At 38.8% G+C, this 13,358-nt stretch overlaps 2 protein-coding genes across 2 annotated transcripts; both read right to left on the bottom strand.

Moving 5' to 3' along the window:
* Positions 1 to 771: 771 nt before the first annotated feature.
* Positions 772 to 2,627, bottom strand: LOC146472401 (histamine H2 receptor-like). Its single transcript, XM_085119793.1, has one exon. The coding sequence runs from the start codon at positions 2,625 to 2,627 to the stop codon at positions 1,767 to 1,769; it is 861 nt and encodes a 286-aa protein (XP_084975919.1). The 3' UTR covers positions 772 to 1,766.
* A 3,524-nt stretch (positions 2,628 to 6,151) lies between these two features.
* On the bottom strand, positions 6,152 to 7,275 carry LOC146472400 (beta-1 adrenergic receptor-like). Its single transcript, XM_085119845.1, has one exon. It carries the CDS (start codon positions 7,241 to 7,243, stop codon positions 6,389 to 6,391), a length of 855 nt encoding a protein of 284 aa, XP_084975971.1. The 5' UTR covers positions 7,244 to 7,275; the 3' UTR covers positions 6,152 to 6,388.
* Between the last annotated feature and the right edge of the window lie 6,083 nt (positions 7,276 to 13,358).

Raw genomic sequence — 13,358 nt, 5'->3', positions numbered from 1 at the left:
TTCTAGTTAGTTCCCACCCACCATTTTCTACCCTTTCCACGCCCACCAAGAAAAACAGTTTTTTTTTTCTTTTATAATTGTAGTTAGGTAGATACATTGTTATGTGATGATAATTAATATATATAGCTGGTGGAATTACCGTGTGTAAATAAAGTTATCGTATCGTATCCCTCACTTAACGAATTTTTTTCTTAATTCAGTTTAGCAAGAAGGCGATAACGTCTTTGCAGTTACCTATCCTGTTTAAAATACTGTTTCATTTTAATCTATAGATTTTAATCTAGGAAAGTAGTTCTGGAAAAGATTTTTTGTTGATGTGCTAAGAGAGACTCAACAAACCGCTCTTCATTGTTTATTATGCCATCTAAATCTCATATTTCATTTATTATATTTTATTTACTATAAAGGCTTAAAAACTCTTTAAACTCCCCATCGTGGTTTTGCCGTTCAGCTTCAAAATCCTAAAGTGTGACCATTCAAATGAAAGCTACTGATCAGTATTTTCCTGTGGTGCTGTTTATTATGCTGTACAAGGTGGTTCTAGCTTTTGACTCTGTAGATGAAATGCTAAAGTGTGACCATTCAAATAAAAGCTACTGATCAGTACGTTCATGTGGTGCTGTTTATTATGCTGTATACAAAGTGGTTCTAATTTTTGAGTCTGTGGTGATGAAATAATTAGAAGTGTGACCATTCAAATAAAAGCTACTGATCAGTACGTTCATGTGATGCTGTTTATTATGCTGTATACAAGGTGGTTCTAACTTTTGAGTCTGTGGATGAAATAATTAGAAGTGTGACCATTCAAATGAAAGCTACTGATCAGTATTTTCCTGTGGTGCTGTTTATTATGCTGTACAAGGTGGTTCTAGCTTTTGAGTCTGTGGATGAAATGCTAAAGTGTAACCATTCAAATAAAAGCTACTGATCAGTACGTTCCTGTGGTGCCGTTTATTATGCTGTACAAGGTGGTTCTAAATTTTGAGTCTGTGGATGAAATCCTTCAGTGTGATCATTCAAGTGAAAGCTGCTGAGCAGTATTTTCCTGTGGCTAGATTTGCATGTACAGGATCCCTGTGGTATATTTTAACATTTTTTTTTGTCTTCAGTAAATTCTGTATATTTTCTACAACGTTGATGTAACTGACCATTAATAAATCAGGCGCACACAACGGTTCATTTTGGTGAATATCTGTTGGAAAGCCTTAATCGCGTCAGAAATTCGGATTGAATTCTAAAAATTAGCGTTTGCGTGCGTATAGTCTCCTAAAAGTTTAGTAAAATGGAAAAATTAATTTCTTTTGTTTTCGAAGAGATGAAAAATGTTTTTCAGGCGGGACGAAATATTACAAGTCAGCTAGCATTTTTGGAAAATTGTAAATTCAGTTCTAGCCAACCACGCAGTCGTTTTTTATAGGGAACTGGTATTACCTCCTTCCCAGAAAAAGACTGCGTGGGAGGCCAGTAAATTTCGAGAGATCGGGTTCTGTTCCCTAAAATTTTCTTCGACTGAAAAATTTAGCTCAAGTATTCAAACGTATCAAATTGTGTTAGCGTACACAAATATGCCTTTTAAGACACGAAAAAGGTCTTTGAAAACAGAAAACGACGTTTGTCACGAAGTATTTCACTCAAATATTCTCGTTGGGCGCCCCGACATAACACTTAGTATAGTTAGCACCAATACTTACTATAAACGATAGATCGTCTAGTTTTCCTTAATGTTTTAGTTTCGTGGCTAGAACACCTTAAACAATTCAGTGTGTTCATTTCTGTCGCTTGTATGTTACAACATAGGTCACTTTTTTAAACTCGATGTTTATGTCTCTGTTGAGAAGAGCATAAACTAAAGGGTTAACAGCGGAGTTTAAAATCAAAACAAGTAATTTAAATGCTTCATCTTTACACATTGCGGAATAGACGAGTGATACGATGGAACAACGTAAGAAAATACCGTAACATAAAAGAAACAGACCCACAACGATTCCCATTATTTTAACTGTAGCCTTCTCGTGAGTTTTAAACGGAAAGCGCTGGTTGAAACGTAACTCGTTTGCCAATATGCGTGCTGCCCGAGCCCTGCGCTGCTTCAGAACAACATTTATCATGGATCCGACGCAGAATATTAACATAAGACATGGCGAGAACTCAAAGAGTATCATGACCAGCCAATTGAAAATATTACGAAACACAGGCTTTGAAGAAATGACATAAGATAACGGTAAAATGTCAAGACCAACTGAGATTGCCCACGAAAAGAAAATCATTTGCTTAACGCGTCGGCTTGTCATGAAGGACAAGTATTTTAAAGGCTTCACGACGGCGATGTAGCGGTCCAGTACTAGACTACACAAGTTCGTCACGGAAGCGTAACCGAACAGCCACCTTACCAACTCCACCCAAGGTACCTCAGTTCGCGTACGCCATTTGCAGCTATTACCACAGATGTGCTTTAAAGGAATAACGCTCAACCCAACACAGAAATCTGCCACCGCAAGTGAAACGACAAAGGCGTTGGTTTTGGTGCGGAGCTGTCGTTTAGTGCAGACAAACAAAATAATCAATCCATTTCCAGCGATTGTTAGAATAGAAAGAAACCATCCGAGGATCCAAAACCAGGTGTCCATTTGTTCAGATAAGGCCCTTTCTCTGTCTATACCATCAACCGGTCGCTCCTGCAAATGAACGGGACATGATGTGAAGACCATGTGGTCTTCTGTGAATTGAACTTCCTTGCTCTTTCACTGTAGATTCAACTCATACACACAGCGGAATATATTAAATGCACATTCAGTTGTTTCGCAACTTTAATTGCTTCTTAACATTTACAAATTCGAAAGTAAGAGCTTGGCCAGCGTTTTTGATCATGAAGATATTAAAAATACGTCAATAACAAATTATTATCGATGACAGTTGTCGTTTGATCACTTACCGTCTGACATTTTCACTCTTTTTTAATTTGCTCCACCAATGAAAGAACCATCGCCCACGTTGGTTTCTGTCTTTGTTGCTTTTTCGCAAACTCGGCTTGGCAGATAAAAATTTTCAAACTATATCTGATAAAAATGTCCAAAGCTTCCCAACCAACAGGTGCACCCAAACAACTTCCTCAATTTCGAAATTTTAAACGCCGCCGTAAAAGGGATATTTATGTACGTTAGCACATTTTGATCTGTTTGAATTCTTTAGGTGGATTTCTCAGTCGCTGAATTTGCGAGCTGCTGTTGGCTATCCAGCCAAAACTCCCAGCTAACTTTATTTTGCACTCGAAACGATCTTTTCAGTTCTGTCCTTCGAAAACGAAAGGGATTAATTTACACATGTTTACTAAAGGCTGGCGTGACATTTTACCAAAGATATTAAAATCTAGTTCTTCATCACAATTAGATGTTAAATACTGCGGGCATGAAGGTCTTCCAAACAGATATTCAGCAAAAAGATCCATTGAGTGTCTTTCAGTGAGTGGGTGACTCTAAACCAGATGTCCAGCTGATGCGAAAGACTGGTAACGGAAGGCGATACGGACGGTGGGGGGGGGGGGGGGGGGATGCATATACATCCCTAAATTTGGGTTATGGATGACTGTGGTTCGAACAAAGGTTTGTATGCTAAATTCAAGACTTTTTGCAAAACATTAGTTACTCTTTTGAGACTCAAGCCTGTATTAGTCAAAACACATACCAGACAGTATCGTAATGGGGTAGGGTAGAACGACTTCTCACGATTCTGCGATTAAACATTTTGACTAAGACAAAATTCGACTAGCAGACAAAATGAGACAAAGTTTTAACTCGTCTTAGCAATACGGGAAGCGATGTTACATCGCTGAAAAAACTCCAGAATTTTTTTTGCCTTTTTTCCTTCATTTGGCCTGGAAGACTAGTGTTTACAGATTTCCACATTTTCCAAGAATTTTAGACCGTACGAACCCACCCCCACTCCCCGGTCTCTCCTCTGTGGGCTAGTTTTCGAGGGTGTCAGTTTTTGAGAACCTTCAATAATTCACACTATTAGCAAATATAACACAAGCAAAGCTAAATAATTATTGTTATCGGGTTAACACCGAATTGTTGTCGAAAACGCCAAGCAATTTTATATAAAGACGTAAAAACCAGACTTTTTTCCCTTTCTTCCAGATTTTATCTTCATTTGGCCTGGAAAACTAGTGTTTACAGATTTCCACATTTTCCAAGAATTTTAGACTGTGCGAAACCCCCGGTCTCTCTTCTGTGGACTAGATTTCGAGGGTGTTAGTTTTTGCGAACCTTCAATAATTCACACCATTAGCAAACATTACATAAGCATGCTAAATAAATATTGCAACCGGGGTTTTTTTTTACCGAATTGTTGTCGCAAACGCCAAGGAATTTTATACAAAGACGTCAGAAAAACGTAAAGTGATTTTGAGTAGAGCTGGCGCTAATTAGCGTATCTTCCCTAAATCCCACAAAACAACAAGAAAAGAAAACGAATAAATATTCAAACAAATCACAGACGGTTTTAAAAACTCAGCATAATCGTCGCCCAAATTCTAAAATCCCATCAGTTTCGAAACCCGACAAACGGCTCTGGACTGAGACACCTGGTGCCAGCCTTGTCCCCAGTCCTCCTTGGCGCGCGGATGAACTTGAAGTCACCCGTTGAGCTAATCGGGAAGATACGCCTAACCGCTCGGTCCTAAGCCTCACACACGCAGCTCGACTCGCTAGAAAAACGTGATTAAGGTTGGAAACGAGTCTAACCCGGATGCTAGTATAGCTGCATGTGTTTTTTTTCTTGCTGTTGGCCATCAAGGCAGGATGACTGATCAGTTAAATAAACGTATCCTGGCAATGCTTCATTTGCTTTTATCAAGATATACATAGTTTATTAGTACAATAAAGGCGCCCACTCAGCCTTCTCTTTTGTCCAATCTTATCCTTCAGCTGTTAACATATTAATATAAATATGTGTTATATATGAATTTACATTATCCTGCCATTAATAAAGTCCTGTCCCGTTTGAAATCCCGTTTCATGGCTTCTGTGTATTCCTTCCATCCCCTTTCTTCCAGTTTCCCATTCATCATTTTCTACCCTTTCCCAGTTTTTTACACACATCTCTCTTTATTCAGCTTGGCAAAAAGGCGGTAACGTCTCTGCAGTCGCCCATGCTATTCAAAATACTGTTTCATTTTAATCTATTGATTTTAATCTATGCAAGTGGTTTCTGGAAAACATACTTCTAGATGGGCTAAGAGGGACTCAACAAACCGCTTCCACACGCCATGGTGGCAAACTTCGAACCCTCCATTGTTTAATTCGTTCTCTAAATCTCATATTTTATTTATTAATTAATTTATTTATTTAATATATATTTTTATTTACTATAAAATCTTAAAAACTCTTGAAACACTCCATCGTGGCTTTGCCGTTCAGTTTCGAAATCCTAACGTGTGACCATTCAAATGAAAGCTACTGAGCAGTACTTTCCTATGATGCTGTTTATCCTGCTGTACAAGGTGATTCTAACTTTTAAAGCTTTTTGACTCTGTGGATGAAATCCTTACGTGTGACCATTCAAATGAAAGCTACTGAGCAGTACTTTCCTGTTGTGTTGTTTGGTGTGCTGTACAAGGTGATTCTAAACTTTGAGTCTCTGGTTAAAATCCTAAACTGTGACCATTTACATGAAAGCTACTGAGCAGCACTTTCCTGTGGTGCTGTCTATTATGCTGGTAAAGGTGATTCTAGCTTTTAAATCTGTGAGTGACATCCTTTTGTGTGACCATTCAAATGAAAGCTACTGAGCAGTACTTTCTTGTGGCTAGATTTGCATGTACAGGATCGCTGTAGTATATTTTAACAACATTTTTTTTGTCTTCGGTTAATTCTGTATTTTTCTACAAACTTGTATAACTTACTATTAAAAATTAATAACATGCGCACACAATGGCTCATTTCCGTGAAATCTGTTGGAAGGCCAAAATCGCGTCAGAAATTCACATTCAATTCCAAAAACTAGCGTTTGCTTGGGTATAGTCTCCTAACAGTTTAGTAACACGGAAAAATTAATTCATTTTGTTTTCGAAGGGATGAAAAATGTCGTTAAGAGAGCTAAATAAGATCAGCTAGCATTTGTGGAAAAACCAACCCAAGCAGAAAATTCGACTGCGACTGAGAATTTCAGCTCAAGTATTAGAACAGATCAAATTATGTTAGCGTACACAAATTACATATGCCTTTTAAGGCACAAAAAAGGCCTTTAAAAACAGAAAACGGATTTTCTCGTTGGGCACCCCGATGTAACACTTAGTATTTAATAGTTAGAATCAATACTGACTATAAACGAGAGATCGTCTAGTTCTCCTTAAAATTAATTGTAGAACACCTCAAACAATTCATCGTGTTCATTTGCCTCGCTTGAATGTCACAACATAGGTCACTTTTTTAAACTCCTTCTTTATGTCTCTCTTGAGAAGAGCGTAAAAAAAAGGGTTAACAGCGGAGTTTAAAACCAAAATAGGTATTTTAAATTCATGATCTTCACACATTGCGGAATAGACGACAGACACGATGGTACAACGAATGAAAATACCGTAACATAGAAGAAACAGACCCACAACGATTCCCATTATTTTAACTGTAGCCTTCTCGCGAGTTTTAAACGGAACGCGGTGGTTAAAACGTAACTCGTTAGCCAACATGCGTGCCGCCCGATCATGCCTCAGCACAACATGTACCATGGATCCGACGCAGAATATTAACATAATACATGGTGAGAACTCAAAAAGTATTATGCCCAGCCATTTGAAAATAGTCATAAATACAGGCTTTGATGAAATACGTGAAGATAACGGCAAAATGTCAAGAACAACTGGGATTGCCCAAGAAAAGAAAATCATTTGCTTAACGCGTCGGCTTGTCAGGAAGGTCAAGTATTTTAAAGGCTTTACGACGGCGATGTAGCGGTCCAGTACTAGACTGCACAAGTTCGTCACGGAAGCGTAACCGAAGAGCCACCGTACAAACTCCACCCAAGGTACCTCAGTTGGCGCGCGCCATTTGCAGCTATTACCACAGATGTGCTTTAAGGGAATAACGCTCAACCCAACACAGAAATCTGCCACCGCAAGTGAAACGACAAAGGCGTTGGTTTTGGTGCGGAGCTGTCGTTTAGTGCAGACAAACAAAATAATCAATCCATTTCCAGCGATTGTTAGAATAGAAAGAAGCCATCCGAGGATCCAAAACCAGGTGTCCATTTGTTCAGTTAAGGCTCTTTATCTGTCGATACCATCAACCGGTCTCTCCCGCAAATGAACGGGACATAATGTGAAAACCATGTGGCCTTCTGTGAATTGAACTTCCTTGCCCGCTCAGTGTAGATTCAACTCATACACACAGCGGAATATGTTAAATGCACATTCAACTCTTTCGCAACTTTAATTGCTTCTTAATGTTTACAAATTCGAAAAGGAAGAGCTCGGCCAGCGTTTTTGATTATGAAGATATTAAAAATACGTCAATGACAAATTATTATTGATGACAGTCGTCGTTTGATCACTTACCGGCTGACATTTTCACTCCTTTTTAGTTTGCTCCACCAATGAAAAAACCATCGCCCACGTTGGTTTCTCTCTGTGTTGCTTTTATTCTCTTTAATTACCAACTTAACGGTGGAACTAGTTACGAAACTAGGCAAGCAAACTTAGCAGATAAAAATTTTCAAACTGTACCTTATAAAAATGTCCAAGGCTTCCCAGCCACCAGGTGCACCCAAACAACTTCATCATTTTCGAAATTTTAAAACGCCGCCTTAAAAAGGATATTTGCTTACGTTAGCCCAGTTGATCTGTTCGATGCTTCAGGTGAATTTTTCTGTTGCTGAAATGTTTAGGAAATAGAATCCGTTACCCAGAATTTATGAGCTGCAGTTGGCTTTTTGAAAATCACAGCTAACTTTGTTTGGCTCTCGAAACAACCTTTTCAGTTTGCCCTTCGAAAACAAAAGGGATTATAATTTTCACATATTTACGAAAGACTGAAGTGACCTGTCACCTGGCAAAGATATATTGAGCTCTAGCAAGTTTTCATCACAGTTAAAAAAAAAGTTTTCATCACAGTTAGATGTTAATTTCTGTGATAATTAAGGCCCTCCGAAAAGATATTCTTTGAAAGGAACTTTTAGGTGTCTTACAGCAGGTAAACCTAAACCGGACGTCCAACTGATGCAAAAGACTAATACCGGAAGTGGGTACGGGTGGGGGTGCATTCACATCCCTAAATTTGTGTTATGGATGACTGTGGTTCGAAGGAAGGTTTGTATGCAAAATTCAAGACGTTTTTCAAACCATTATTTTCTTTTTCCAGACTCAAGGTTATCAGTCAAAATACATAAAAGACAGTATCGTAATAGGGTAGGGTGCAGCAATTTCTCACGATTCTGCAAATGAACATTTCGACCAAGACGAAATTAAAATAAAAATTTAACTACCAGACAAAGTGAGAGAAAGATTTCACTCGATGTAGCAACTTAGTAAGCACTGTTACAGCGGTAAAAAACTGTAAACTTTTTTCCATTTTTTCCAGACTTAAGAGCAATTCTCCAGGAAAGTGAAGCAAAGTTGGAAATGAAAAATTTTAACCCCTCTTCAATTTTTGTGTGTAGGTAGGTTACCTTGGGGGATATACAAAAACAACCATATTTGGATCGGCAGATGTATCGTTGCCATGGTAACCGCACTATATGGAGTCGGCCTTGGGACCATGTTTTGAGCAAAAGTTCCACTCTCAAAAAGTAAAAGTAAACTAGTCTGGTTCTCGGGTGCATGTGAACCAATTCAAATGAAATTCATACAGATGTTAGAACCATTCTCCCAGTTTATAAAATTCGCCGTTACAATAATTTGGGTTTTATAAACAAGAAGAAAATGCTCGTCCTACTATGTTCCCTGTCAGCCATTTAGACAAGCAGGAAAAACAAGCACAACGATATTCGTTATTTCTCCGAAAGTACTCTTTCCACATAAACCAAATTAGCAGCAGAGATTACATAGATATTGACGTTTCTAAATATCATAAAATCAATTTGGGGAAAACTATACTCTGGCCATGGGTGCTGAAGACACGTGGGACAAATTGCAAAAAATTGCAAAATTGGTAATTTTGTGAGCTCTAGTATTTAGCTCAAACAGGCTTTGGAGAGAGAAAATCAGCTTCAAAAGTATCTTTTATCATCTTATCTGCTACCTACATTTAGTAAATAAGGTTTTGGCCGACAAATTTGATGAAATATAAATTGATACAAAACCTACCTTGAGGGTTTAGGGAATTTCTTCAGGATGCTTTCGTCGCGTGGTTCTCTCCAGTGTCTCTCGGCGCAGACTAACAGTTTCTCCCCTCGGATATCCAGTTTGCTGTGTTTCAGACCAGGGATGATGATACGAGTAGCCCGCATACACTTGATGACAAAGAATAGTTGACAAAGTCCAAAACATGGTCGTATTAAATCCTTGCGATTTCTGCCGTCGAGCACCTAAATTCATCAATATTATTCAGCCAGGAAGTAAAGTAAATGTGTCGAGATCGATGTACAAAGCAAATGCATGCCTTTGAACAATCCAAAGTAACGTCTTTGGCTAAAATCGAGTCAGATATTGCGATAGTCGACAAGCCAAAAACGGTAAATAAGCTGAACGCATAGACCGGAAGTCCGAGAAGCACGACTGCTGACCGGATGTAACACAATGTAATGGGATGTAACACCGAATGTATGTGTAATGATATCCTCTCGTAATGGGGTTGTTTCACAATGGCAATGGTGAAGAAAGCCAAAAAAAAAAAGAAAAAAAAAAAAAAACAGAATAACCGAATGAAAACAAAAACAAAGGAAATTAAGCTGAACTGAAGCTTGGGTGAAAATTGAACGCATGATCATGATAGCCACAAACCTCCCCTGCCTCCCCCCCCCCCCCCAAAAAAAGATTGCTCTTTAGATTGTGAAAATGCAATTACAAATTCAGTTATGATAAACTATTCGTGAAGAGAGAATGAAAAATTCGCGGGTGAAATGTTACATTTATTTACCTGCACGGCAAAGAATAAGATCCATTTCGTCGCTGATTTCATCACGATTTATACTGAGTCCGTAGGCTTGCACGTGCCTGGAAATATCCTTTTGACATTGACTGAGTTTTGTATTGTTTCCACTGCACTCACAAACCGAAACGTCCCTTTTGGGATTTGAAAGAGACCAACTTTCCATCGTCCCGACCAGGATATTTTCCTTCGCACGACGATATGCAAATTTCCCTTACAGTGTTTTTGATCGATGGCACAAATTTACGTCCGGTCACCCCTCCCCCCACCAAAAAAAAAAAACAAAAACAGCAAAAAATAAATAAATAAATAAATAAATAAATAAACAGAAAGAATGCCAAAATTTGGGCAGGTATTAGGTACTGAATGTGAAAATTTATCAGTTTGGAGAGGACTTATTTATTTCTGGAGGAGAGGTGGGTCAAACATTCCAACTTCGTAACTTCTAATGTGTACGCTAATGCCCCAGATCAGCAACGTATCTTACATGCAGGCCATCCTTAACATCCAATAAGCAATGAATTAAAACAAACAAACAAACAAACCCAGGAAACATGGGCGGCTTATGTGGTTGCGTAAAACGATCAGTGAAGCGCTTTTATTTTGTCCTCTTTATTCACCACTGTAAAACAGTCATAAAAGCGGATCAAAAGTCGTCCTTTTATTCCCCTATCAATGATATATTGTACCAAAAATATCTAAAGAAGAGATAATGCCATAGGCGACAATGTCCGCTTTACCTGAACCTACAAAAACAAACAAACAAACAAACAAAAAGCGCGTATATCGCATTTAAAACTAAATCCGGTCAGCAGTTTTGCTACTCGCATTTCCGGTCTACATACGTTTGGTCGTAAACAGGTCGTAAGCAACGATTTCTTCGCTTCTCAACCATGCACCACGGAATGTACGGCTCGATTTAGCCAAAGACTTTATTCAGAATCGTCGCAGACATGCATTTGCTCAGCTGTGATCTTGATGCATCTATTTAACTTCCAGGATGGATTGTATTGATGAATTATTTTGATCCTCGACACACGACTGTGTTTGACCTGTTCGACTGTTCTTTATTCTGGTTAATGCATCATCATCTTTGGTCTAAAAGTAGATGTTCGGCGAGGCTAGGCAATTAGATTTGTCCTTTCCGCTAGAGTCTGTGCAAGATTTGGTCTAGAAAATGGAGCGAGGGAACTGAGGAGAGACACATCCTGTACGACAAAAGCATCCTGAAGAAATTCCCAAAAGTTGCAACGTGGGCTTTGTTCTAATTTATATTTCATCAAATTCGTTGGCCAAAACCTAATCAATCAAATGTAGATAACAGATAAGATGAATGAAAAAACCTCTGAAGCTAATATTCTCTATCTAAAGCCTGTTTGAACCAAATACTGGAGACCTCAACATTTCCAATTTTGCAATTTTCTGCAACTTGCCTCGGATGTCTTCAACACCCATGGCCAGAATATGATTTTCCCCAAATAGATTTTATAATATTTATAAACTTCAATATCCATGTAAGCCCTGCTGCTAATTTGGTTTATGTGGAAAGAGTACTTTCGGAGAAATAACGAATATGGTTGTGCTTGTTTTTCCTTCTTGTCAAAATGGCTGACAGGCAACATAGTAATACGAACATTGTCTTCTTGATTATAGAACCCAAAATACTCTAACAGCAAATTTTATAAACTGGGAGAGTGGTTCTACCATCTGTATGAATTTCATTTGAATTGGTTCACATGTACTCGAGAACCAGACTCGTTTAAATTTACTATTTGAGAGTGAATTTTTCGGTCAAAACATAGACCTCAGGCCGACGTGATCAAGTGCGGTTTCCATGGCAACGACGCACCTGCCGATCCAAATATGACTGTTTTTGTTCATCCCTCCAGGTAAACTACCTCCACACAAAAGATGAAGGGGGGTTAAAAATTTTCATTTCCAACTTTGCTGCACTTTCCTGGAGAATTGCTCTTAATCTTCCGTTTTCATACTTTTCCCAGGTCTGGAAGATCAGTGTATGTTCGAACCCCCGTGTCTCCTCTGTGGGCTAGTTTTCGAGGGTGTCAGTTTTTAAGAACCTTCAATAATTCACACTATTAGCAATTTTACAATAACTGTTCAAATTCCCCACGCGCTGATTGGCTTGTAGCTATTGTCTATAAGAGAACAAACAATAAAAATGACGTCAGATGTAACGCCGGCGCTTTCTCAACGAAAAAAATAGCCAATTCTGCTCGTACTTTCTCTATGTTATTGTAAAAAACAAATCGACGGCAGTTTTCTATGGTCTATACCCTTATAGACGATAAAATGACGCCATAAAATGTCCAAAACGTGGCAGTAAAACCACTCGCCTGCGGCTCGTGGTTCCACTTGAGTTTTGAACATTTTTTGACATCATTTTATGGTCATAAGAGTATAGACCACAGAAAACTGCCGTCGATTTGTTAATTAGCATACCTCAGTGCCGACTATCACGTAACGCGCAATCTGATTGGCTACACAGGTGCCGTCTATCGATCGATAGACGGCAGTTTGTCAGAGCGCGCGCGATTTAGCATGCATCATTGTACAAATATATCAAAATTTATGAAATAAAAAGATTTTTTTGCTTCGTAGGTCGATCACTGAGGAATGCTAAAACAATTAGACGGCTCGCTCTTGTTTCTATCGCCTTTGATAGTTGGCTCGGAGCTTCGCCCCTCGCCAACTATCAGCCGATAGAAGCCTCGAGCTCGCCGTTTAAATATAACACGGGCAAAGGTAAATAAATATTGTAACCAGGTTTTCACTGAATTGTTGTCGAAAACGGCAAGCAATTTTATACAAAGACGTCAGAAAACTGTAAATTGATAACGAGTTTATGTAGAGCGGGTGCTTATTAGCGTATCTTCCCTAAATCCCACTTTACACATGATTTCTAATTGGATTGTCGCGCGCGCTACAAAGAAAACTAAAGAAATCCGCCACCGCAAGTGAAACGACAAAGGCGTTGGTTTTGGTGCGGAGCTGTCGTTTTCTGCCGACAAGAAAAATAATAAATCCATTTCCAGCGATTGCTAGAATGGAAAGAAACCATCCTACAATCCAAAACCAGGTGTCCATTTGTTCAGTTACCTAGGCCTTTATTCGCTTCCGCAAATGAAACATAATGTGAAAACCATGTGGCCTTTTGTGAATTGAACTTCCTTGCTCTCTCACTGTAGATTTAATTCAGGCCGTCGATAAAACCCGGAACATGGAACATTCCGGAACATCCCGGAACATCCCGGAACATTC

This window comes from Pavona decussata, unplaced genomic scaffold, assembly GCF_977016875.1.
Source record: "Pavona decussata unplaced genomic scaffold, jaPavDecu1.1 SCAFFOLD_100, whole genome shotgun sequence".
Classification (NCBI taxonomy): Eukaryota; Metazoa; Cnidaria; class Anthozoa; order Scleractinia; family Agariciidae; genus Pavona; species Pavona decussata.
This window is presented reverse-complemented; position numbering and strand designations above follow the sequence as displayed.